The sequence below is a fragment of the Haliotis rubra genome, unplaced genomic scaffold (assembly GCF_003918875.1).
Source record: "Haliotis rubra isolate DU_JTF1 unplaced genomic scaffold, ASM391887v1 Scf240, whole genome shotgun sequence".
NCBI classification, from domain to species: domain Eukaryota; kingdom Metazoa; phylum Mollusca; class Gastropoda; order Lepetellida; family Haliotidae; genus Haliotis; species Haliotis rubra.
Window position 1 is genome coordinate 291,690 of NW_025766448.1, and position 11,061 is coordinate 302,750.

Sequence of the window (11,061 nt, forward strand, 5' to 3'; positions counted from 1 at the left end):
GTGAAGTCACGTGTTGTAAATGAAGACAGGAGTGGAGACGTAGTTAAGACAGGTGTTTAAGTGAAGACACGGGTTTAATTTAGTGAGGACGTTGTGAAGTCACGTGTTGTAAATGAAGACAGGAGTGGAGACGTAGTTAAGACAGATGCGAAGGCTTGGTGAAGACACATGGGATGACTTCGTGAAAGCACGTTCAAACAGGGAATATTCTGACCTCGCTGTGTCGTCAAATAGAGATCAGTTAAGATAAAGATAAACTGATAAAGATCTTTACATATATCTACGTGTAATAATCGAAACCTGTTCAACCTCGTTATAACGCCCAGCACAATTTGCAGGTGGAACTATAGAGAGGGTTCGCTGATTATCATGCACACATATAACCTTTCACTCGAGTGCTTTGAAAGAAAAAACACAAACCAAAATTTCACCAGAGCATTAATATGCTAAAATATGTCTACATACTAACTGAAGGCTGAAGATTAACAGATGGCGTAGGGTAAATGTTTCTAATATCAAAATCGGAATAATTCTGACTTTGTTTTAATGTAAATACCGAATTCATACTGAACCAGTTTGGAACACGCCCATTAAATACATACGCCATGCTTGTCGGTTCTTCCACGTTACATATAAACAGGAAAGCATTATCCTGACGACTAGCCCAATCCTAGTGAATGACCTACTAACATATCTCGACATGTCCGTGTTGCGTGGAGTCATGAAGACGGCGCTTGTTTTGTTGGCTTTGGGACTTTCAACAGGTAGGTTTTCCAGAACTATTGATACGTGTTTGTTTACACGAGTGAGTGAGTATACTTTCACGCCGTTTTTAGCAACATGCCAAAATATCACGGCGCGGACACCAGAAATGGGTTTCACACGTTGTACCCATGTGGGGAATTGAACCCGGTTCCGGCGTGACAAGCGAACGCTTTAACCACTGGCCTACCCCACCGGAACGCGTTTCTTTGAATTGAGATTCGTATTAGAATAGTTCTGATAGCACCAAACTAGGACGGGTATCATGAACAATAATGACGGTTTCGGGGCGTCGCGATTCATCGATATATCATCGATTACACCTGATTGATCTTCAGCAACCCATGCCTGTCGTGAGAGTAGCGATCGATTCTTATGATGTCACTCCCTAGATTTTCTGTTCGGGATTAAATACAGACATCCTTCATATCTGGAATATTGCCGAATGTGGTTTTAAACAACAAAAAACAAATCAGTTCATGTAATCTTTTCGAAAAGAATATTTACTTTCTAAAAATAGCTACCACGTAAGACGATAAGACAGAAATAGTTCCTGTAGTTATTACTCAAGACGGTAACCAAAACAAAGTATAAAACTAAATTTTATGTATTACTGTTTTATATCTTTCTCTTAAATTGAACATAGTTTATATCAACATTTAAATTGTATTTCAAAAGTAGGCGTTGCAAGAAAAGCATTATCATCATTTCTTTCAAACGTTTATGGCCTGAAATTCAGGAAGTACCGAAATTATTATCTATGATATTCCTTGTCACAATATTTGCTGCAACATAGTTTTAGAACACCAACTGTATTTTACTGAATTATACTTAAAAGTAATAATTGTTTTAAAATTAATGGTTGTTTATTGGATTTGTGTCTAATATAAGACAACAAGAAATAATAAAAGAATAATATCATGTATATTTATATAGAATCATGACATAATGATATTAAGGCTCAGTTACATAGTTAAGCACAACGATGGGCAGACAAAGGTGAGGTGAGGTGAAATTGGGTTTTACGTCGTGCTTGAGAATATTTCGATCATATGACCACGTGCATGCGTGTGTATGTGTATGTGCGGCTGCTTGTACTAGCCCAGACTTAAGCTGGTTTTATAGTGCTAGCCCACTGAGATACCATGCCGCAGTGAAGCATGAATACCCCACTCAGACACATTATACTGACTCCGAGCCGACCAGTCCTTGTTGTACCCATTAATGCCGAGCGCCAGGCAGGGACCAACAAGTACCATATGTTAACGTCTTTTGGTATGACGCGGTCGGGGATCGAACCCACGACCTTCCGCTGGGCAGACAAAGGGAAAACGATGGACAGACGAAGGGACAACGATGGACACATAAATTGCCTTCTACTTATCGATAGCAGACCCAGCCAAGGGGTTATCACCAATTACGGTTATAAATGTCATAATGTATATAACTGTAATTACTGTAACAAGACTCATACGCCAGTATACCATGAAGTGGTGGTGTGGATTAAGAATACAGATTAGCGCCATATAAGTAATTGTAATGAAGTTATAAATGTCCTGGCTACATAGTGTTCGAGGACGGATAAGAGTATTCCGTTCTAGCTATCCTCAGTATCAAATGTTGCTTCCCCTTCTCATGAGTCAATGGATTGTCTGGTCCAGACTCAATTTGTTTACAATCATACGTCGTACAGCTGAAATACTGGTCCAGACTCGATTTGTTTACAATCGTACGTCGTACAGCTGAAATACTGGTCCAGGCTCAATTTGTTTACAATCATACGTCGTACAGCTGTGATACTGGTCCAGACTCGATTTGTTTACAATCATACGTCGTACAGCTGTGATACTGGTCCAGACTCGATTTGTTTACAATCATACGTCGTACAGCTGTGATACTGGTCCAGACTCGATTTGTTTACAATCATACGTCGTACAGCTGAAATACTGGTTCAGACTCGATTTGTTTACAATCATACGTCGTACAGCTGAAATACTGGTTCAGACTTAATTTGTTTACAATCATACGTCGTACAGCTAAAATACCGGTCCAGACTTAATTTGTTTACAATCATACGTCGTACAGCTAAAATACTGGTCCAGACTCGATTTGTTTACAATCGTACGTCGTACAGCTGAAATACTGGTCCAGGCTCAATTTGTTTACAATCATACGTCGTACAGCTGTGATACTGGTCCAGACTCGATTTGTTTACAATCATACGTCGTACAGCTGTGATACTGGTCCAGACTCGATTTGTTTACAATCGTACGTCGTACAGCTGTGATACTGGTCCAGACTCGATTTGTTTACAATCATACGTCGTACAGCTGAAATACTGGTTCAGACTCGATTTGTTTACAATCATACGTCGTACAGCTGAAATACTGGTTCAGACTTAATTTGTTTACAATCATACGTCGTACAGCTAAAATACCGGTCCAGACTTAATTTGTTTACAATCATACGTCGTACAGCTAAAATACTGGTCCAGACTTAATTTGTTTACAATCATACGTCGTACAGCTGTGATTCTGGTCAGATCCCATTCACCATTCATCACGAATCACTCATGTTTTATATAATCTATGTTGGGCAGCCCAGTGGTTCAAGTGTTCGCTCATCCGCCGAAAGCCCGGGTTCGATTTCCCATTTTTGTACAATGTGTGAAGCCCATTTCTGGTGTCACCCACCGTGATATTGCTGGATTATTACTGAAAGCGGCGTAAAATCCAACTCACTTACTCACTCACTTTAATGTAATGTATCACGACGACCTTGTATGATCTCTGTGTGTCTGCTAGGTACCTCTCAGGCAGCTGTCGCCTGTCAAGACCACGACGTTATATGTAGCACCACGGCGGACGTGTGCAGCGACCCACTTGGGCCCAAGTTGTGTCCGGAGACATGTCATGCCTGCCCAACAGGTTGGTACATTGATCATAACAATATTTATTGCGCATCAGGTTCCTGTAGGTTTCGGGGCTGTGGGTACCGGGGTTTTCCGAAAGCAATCCCAGGGCTTCTATACGGAAAATAGGGTTTTTGACAAATGAACTTTGACACCCGATAGAAGCCCGGGCTTATATTCGGAACCCTGGACTTTTATTCGGATTTGTTTTAAAGTGACAATCATATGGAATAAAAAATCATAAGGCAATAAGTGAAGGAAATCTTTTTAATATTACTTTGACTATGCAATGAAACGGAACGCATACAAACACTAACATAACTCTTGAAAAATGTTTAGAAATTGGTCATGAGAACTATGGGGTTCAAACAAGTCAATCCATCGCACAAAGGATCATCGCGGTCGACACCGCTTGCGCCATCATCTATGGGGTTTCTAACAGGTCAATCAAACAGCTCAATTTCACCAAAAGGATCTTCGTCATCAACGTCGCTTGCGTCATCATCGTCTACATCCATGTCACCCTCCTCCAAACCTACATTGTATCCGTGGCTCCCTCGCAGTCGACTGTTCAGATCCGTTATAGCCACCTTTTCTCCATTCGGAGCAATACCAGAAAGTTGGAATGATCTTGCCACAGTTGACCTTTCGCATGAGATAACCGCCTTAGACACCATTTGCAATAATTGCCCATAAGATGGCCGCCTTCTGTATCCCTTAGGGGTGAACTCTTTTTCTTCATTCTCGAACCAATCGTTCCATTGTTCTCGCATTTTGGACTTGAAGATGCAGTTTACTCCACCACTGACGTCAAGGGGTTGTAGGAAAGGTGTCATCTTCGGAGGAATGATCTTCGTCAGTACGTTCAACTGCTTCAGATGGTGTATTACTTTCGGCATACTATGGCTTCTATGGCTGTCCATGAATAGAACTGATGGCTCAAAAGTTATGAAAGGTCCACATCTCAAAATTGTGGCAATCCATTGAAGCATCGGGGCTTCATTCATGCTGCCACCAGAAGAAACAGCCAGATGATGTTTGAAGGTACATCACATTTTGGCAACTTCTTAAGTCCTTTCAAAATCACCATTGATCTGAGAAAATTGCCACTGGCAGTTATACAAAGTACGGTTGGAAACCGATGCTTGTCATTGCCAGTATGGGCAGCATCGACGCTTGTTGCCAATGAAATCCATCGTTGTTCCTGTCGTCATGTCTATATAGCTGGGTGTTTCATCCATGTTGAGGATATGAGCAGCATCGTAACCCAACGTAAGCTGTTCTACGCCGCGAAGGTGATCCTGTATGATTGTCTTGATAACAACATGATCTCGGTTGCTGACCCTGATGTGTGACACGTCTGCTTTTAATGTCGTGGCGTTGACAGAAATTGTAGATCCACTTGTCACTAAAACCGATCGCACTGGTGCCAAGTTCAAGTTCACGTTCAAGTCGGAGAGCTTGTTACCCCGAATTCCCTTATAGTTTACGATCATTCTCTCCTTTCCCTGTTCCTTGAACCATGCATGCAGACATTGTTTAAAGTTCAGGGAGTGCTGGTTTGGTTTACTCCCATTTGAACTACATCCCAAACTAACTACAGGGATTAATTATCTGAGTAGAGGCATCCCCTTGGAATGTAATGAGCACAGCCCATCAGCTCTCCCAGAAGAACTACATGCTTAAAATGCTATTGACCAGTAATTATGTTGTTGTCAAGGTAATCTAATAACCAGAAAGTAAAGGACAAGAGAGAAGGGTGTCTTGTAGTTAGTGAATGTTCTTGTATTCATATAATATATAAAAAAACAAGCCAAGCTTAGTATATTGGAGTATAGGCGAAATATAAACGAAAGAGTTTCTAAGTTAAAATAGTATTGTTATGGATTGCAATCCAGTACCTCGATGCAGTTGGCTACTTATTGAAGCTGCGCTAAACTAGTTCTACATGGATCAGATTGAACACTGAGGATGAAAGTGACACTAAATTATCACACTGAATATATAAGCCTATCTTTAGATGAACTATCTATACATCTATATATAAAACTCCTGACTTTATCTGCACAAGATCTTTCGCCGGTCAGCGGTTCTTCATGTATACAAAAGTAAGTGTCGCTATATCGTCATCATGCGTATGACGTCACAGTTAGTGACAATAGGTAATATGTAATAGATACATATCATCTTAGGTAGTTGACAATGCTGTTCATAAAGCAGTAAAAGTCCCAAGAGAGGGACAAAACAAAAGAAACACATACAGATTTTTTTCCATTTCGTATTAAATATCGGGTAGGGTGACCGGCTTGGGTGGCCAAATATCACAGGCCGGTTGGGGAGCATAATATAAAGCTCACCTCTTGTTCTCAGGGATTATCGCGCTCTACTGATCTGGAATCTGTAAACAATAGGTGCCGGACAAGTGGGAAGACCCGGCTGTGCCGACTCCACAAATTCTGACTCGTTTTTAGACCATTCTCTAAGCTGTTTCCTATCAATTCCCAGACTCCTTGATGCAGAGGTCAGACTACCCCCATATTCAAGCTTTACCTTCTTCACAACATCAAGTTTTTCTTTGATAGTGTAGGACCTCCGCTTGAACATACTGACTAAAGAGATGAGACAACGGGCAAAATACGAGACAGTTTTTTAACATCACTAGTAACGCCAGTGAATATGTATAACGCTTGTATTTCAAGACCACCTTGGGGTAAATGCGAACGTTTAAAGTCCTTATTTATCACCCGTATAGTCAGATCGCCACCTCTCTTCAGAAAGTAGTTTTACACTTGGCTCTTTAGGTGTCCAAAATGTTCTATAAACGTGAAATCCACTAATAACACTTTCAACAGATATGCTCGTCATGTCAAATATAGGAAGGAATAACATGGACCGCACCGCACCGCACCGCACCGCACCGCACCGCACCGCACCGCACCTTGAACACTTGGTACCATCACTTCTTGATAATGATTCATGAAGCATGTTTATGACATAGCCGAAATTGTACAATGTTCATTTTATCTTTTTTCTTGCTTTTAAATATACTGAGAACCAGTCACTTTAACAGAAACCGTAACCATGCCGACCAAGGGGGCGGGCGCTTGTGAAGACCACCATATCGCATGCAGCACCGTGGTGGATATCTGTAGCCACTCGTTCGGACCCGCGTTGTGTGCAAAGACGTGTGATGCCTGCCCATCAGGTTGGTACATTGCTTATCGTCACTATTATCATACTGATTCATAAACACATGCTAAAGCAGTCTCTATAAGACCAGTACCATATAAGCCTATGAGATCAATATCTTCTCGACACCTATTAAATATAGGTCAATGTTCAGAAACTTGTACAACCGCTTCAATAAATGTCTCCGCGATCTGTAACCTCTGCAGCCGTTCCCACTAAATATGTACAAATAAGGACGTTTATGTGTCTGTGACTTCATCTACTTTCAAACTCCTACAGCGCCATCTACCGTTACCACCACAACCCCTACAGCGCCATCTACCGTTACCACCACACACCCCTACAGCGCCATCTACCGTTACCACCACACCCCTACAGCGCCATCTACCGTTACCACCACACCCCCTACATCGCCATCTACCGTTACCACCACACCCCTACAGCGCCATCTACCGTTACCACCACACCCCTACATCGCCATCTACCGTTACCACCACACCCCCTTCAGCGCCATCTACCGTTACCACCACAACCCCCTACAGCGCCATCTACCGTTACCACCACAACCCCTACAGCGCCATCTACCGTTACCACCACAACCCCTACAGCGCCATCTACCGTTACCACCACAACCCCCACAGCGCCATCTACCGTTACCACCACAACCCCTACAGCGCCATCTACCGTTAACTCCACAACGCCTACAGTGTCACCCACAACTACCACCACAACCTCAACAGCGCCATCTACCGCTACCACCCATGGCTCCTCTCCTTCCGCAAAGAGCACTGCAACTACCACGACACCTGATACACCCACAAGTGCCCCAGCTGCCACGACAAATACATCTCCAACAACAGACAACGGCCCCACTACAACAGGTGCCCAAACGAGTCCGTGGTCTTCAAGTGCAGTTTACTCCTCTGCAAGCGTTCCCTCTGAAATCCCAACAAGCAAGCCCACAGCAGGGAAAGTCTTAAAGCGATCCTGTTTACAGTGCGGGGACGAAACTAGGGGGATCTTTTGCACTATTATGGAGACTATTATCCCTAAATCTTACCCTTGTCCAGAGGGTATGGGTTTCTGTATGAGCGACGTTCAACAACACATGGATGCTACCACGAAGTACAGGAGAAGGTGAGGAAGAGTGAGTGAGTGAGTTTATTTTTACGCCGCACTCAGCAATATACCAGCTGTATGACGCAGTCTGTAAATAATCAAGTATGGACCAGACAATCCAGTGGTCAACAGCATGATCATCGATCTACACAATTGGGATAAGATGACGTGTCAACCAAGTCAGCGAGCCTGACCACCCGTTCCCGTTAGTCACCTATTACGACAAGCATGGGTTACTGAAGATCAATTCTAACCCGGATCTTCACGAATTAGGTGAGCTAAGAAAAGCTCATTTCCTGTTGTGAATTAGGAGATTGATACAGTATGTATTTCCCACCTAAACCGTATTTCTGTCACTTGACGATACCATCAGTTTTGAAATTACTTATTGTTAACCCTTCTTTTACTGTGAAGCCACATTCGCAAAATACCGTTTCCATATCGGTATTTCCAGCAGTATGTTGTCAGGGCTGAAACAAATATCCTAAGGTATATGTGAACTTCCATCAAGAAACTACAGAACAAACTGTAATATTCCTTAACAGCAGCCGTCATATAGTTTACAGGCCGCTTGATTTCATTTGAGACCGATGCTCACAAACACAAAATCTATTAATAGCAACAAAACCGGCACAGTCACATGATCCCTGATCCCTCTGATTCGCTATTTTCCACGAGGTGGGGACCACTTGCTGGTAAAACAGCCAGGTAATGAACAAGCGTGTGTAGTGAAATTTCAATTTCACACGTGCAACTCGCACACCTGGCTGTTTTGCCAGCAAGTGCATATTGCATATTGCTAACTGCGACGTTAAACAAATTAACAAACAATACATTAACTGTTTGCAAATAGAGACCAACGCGCTGTTTTTTCACTCAACATCAGTGTGGCTGTGTTTTGTTCTGTGCAGGTGTGTTTTGTTCTGTGCAGGTGTGTTTTGTTCTGTGTAGGTGTGTCGACGAAGCAACGTGTAATATGCAGTGGTACAAACAGACCTCCGGCAACAGCGAGTGTGTGGGCGTCGACCCGACGACACTGTCCTCAAACGTCACGTGCATGTACTGCTGCACCACCGACAACTGCAACACCGGCATCATCCCCAACAGTAAAACCCTGTACAAGCCACATCCATAATGTTGGTATGTCAGAGAAGTCATCTTGCCAGAAACGAATGATTCAATCCAAAAAGGTTATTTTCATCTACTGGGGAGGTTCTTCTTTGCCAATAAAATATTTATATCTGGGCCAGTTGTCGATCTCACCGTCACCGTCGTCGTCGCAGTCGTTGTTGTCGTCGTCGTTGTTCTTGTACAGATTAACATGAATAAAATCAGCAAACCGAGTTCGGGTGGTGCTGGCACAGTCAGGCTGCTAAGGCACACCATCAGCTTTGGGTCCTTCCACAATTCATCCGCCACCCAGGCAACGAATGGGACATCGCCCAGAAACCGCTGCCCAATCGAACCCTCCAAAGACTTTTCGAGAGCGTGAAAACTCCCCTACATTGCAGCCTTCTGCATTACACAGAGTAACAGAAGGGTGTTGCGCGATCCTGGCAGCCGAACAGGGTATTTTCCATATATCTGTCAACAGATTGGGAAGGACCTAACCCAAGGCAAGGGGTGTGTACGGTTTTCCGCGGCTTTTAGCAATATACCAGCAATATCATGGTGGGGTGGGCAACAGGAATGTGGTTCACACAATGTATCCAAGTGGGGAATCGAATCCGTGACGAGCTAGCTATTTAACTATTTGGCTACCAAACCCGTCCCTCCATCCCAAGGCAAAGAGTGAGTGAGTGGGTATGGTTTTACGCCGCTTTTAGCAATATTCCAGCAATATCACGGCGGAGGACACCAGAAATGGGCTGCACACATTGTACCCATGTGGGGAATCGAACCCGGGTCTTCAGCGTGACGAGCGGACGCTTTAACCACTAGGCTACCCCACCGCCTCCCAAGGCAAATAGGACAATGGAAAGTCATATTACTGAAACACCAGACTGATACACAGAGTTACATATATATGGGTCTGGGGTCTCAGTAAGGTCCCTGCCCTGCTACAGGATCAAGGTGGTACTTCGATACAACCCTGGCATGTTGCCAGAAGCAGCGACAAACCCTGTTGATATTACTTCATCACTAGTGAGTGATTGAGTGAGTTGGGTTTTACGCCGCTTTTAGCAATATTCCAGGAATATTACGGCGGGGGACACCAGAATTGGGCTTCACACATTGTTCCCATGTGGGCAGTCGAACCCTTGCCTTCAGCGTGACGAGCGAACGCTCTAACCACTAGACTACCCCGCCGCCCCCTTCAACACTAGAACGACACGCGTTCACTACGAAAGGCTACAGCACCATGAGTCAAAAACTGGTTCCCAGATAGCGATGCTTTTCAGGACTACGAGGCGACCTGCATTTATGGATCGGATACTCAGATTCGGTAACTTTGTTGATTGCGGGCCAACGTATACTACCCTGCTGAGGTGGACCCTTGCTCATTATGTGAATCCTTGGTTTGCATTTGTAACACCCTCTCTTACCCATGACAGATGTTCTGATGACAGAGGACCCGTGAAGATCCTCGTAAGAGGCGACTAACGGGATCGGGTGGTCAGGCTTGCTGACTTGGTTGACCATGTCATCGTATCCCAATTGCGTAGATCGATGCTCATGCTCATAATGACTGGATTGTCTGGTCCAGACCCGATTATTTTCAGACTGTCGCCACATACAGTAGCTGAAACCAGGGACAATCTACTACATAGTCTCCCTGCTGAAACTAAACTCACTCTGATGACAGCGAGATGATCGGTATCGGGTTTAGACTCGATACTCGTTGGTGAAAATACATTTTCCAGACAGTACGTGCAGTGGACTTCTCCCAAAATGAAAATGGCTTTAATCCGTGACAACACTTTAAACTGGAAACACATTAATCGGATCGGAAAATTTCATTAGCAGTAGATCTAGTACACATCTTTTCGAAATTGCCAGAATCTGTCAGCTGTCATTTGCTTTCCTGTGTAAAAGAAAAAGTTGCTGGGTTTTTTTTATTTTAAGCATCACAGTGGTCA

The 11,061-nt window shown here is 43.6% G+C and overlaps 1 protein-coding gene across 3 annotated transcripts; it reads left to right on the plus strand.

Annotated features, from left to right (window-relative positions):
- The first annotated feature begins 687 nt into the window (after positions 1–687).
- Positions 688–9,226, plus strand: LOC124278687 (integumentary mucin C.1-like). Of its 3 annotated transcripts, none has more exons than XR_006899150.1 (5): positions 688–764; positions 3,567–3,689; positions 6,732–6,878; positions 7,142–7,999; positions 8,933–9,226. XR_006899150.1 is itself a non-coding variant. In XM_046714457.1 (5 exons), the coding sequence occupies exons 1-5, from the start codon at positions 701–703 to the stop codon at positions 9,114–9,116; spliced, it is 1,113 nt and encodes a 370-aa protein (XP_046570413.1). In that variant the 5' UTR covers positions 688–700; the 3' UTR covers positions 9,117–9,226. The 3 variants fall into 3 exon arrangements, 2 of the variants coding, with proteins under 2 accessions (XP_046570413.1, XP_046570414.1); XM_046714457.1 differs by having other exon boundaries at positions 7,405–7,999; XM_046714458.1 differs by having other exon boundaries at positions 6,744–6,878; positions 7,405–7,999.
- Positions 9,227–11,061: the final 1,835 nt, after the last annotated feature.

What these genes read in the sequence shown, in the direction of transcription:
- LOC124278687 (XM_046714457.1), top strand. Translation starts at nt 701, where the DNA reads ATGTCCGTGTTGCGTGGAGTCATGAAGACGGCGCTTGTTTTGTTGGCT. An exon ending in GTGTGATGCCTGCCCATCAG is followed by an intron (nt 6,879 to 7,404) that starts GTTGGTACATTG and finishes AACCCCCTACAG; the next exon opens with CGCCATCTACCGTTACCACC. An exon ending in ACCACGAAGTACAGGAGAAG is followed by an intron (nt 8,000 to 8,932) that starts GTGAGGAAGAGT and finishes TGTTCTGTGTAG; the next exon opens with GTGTGTCGACGAAGCAACGT.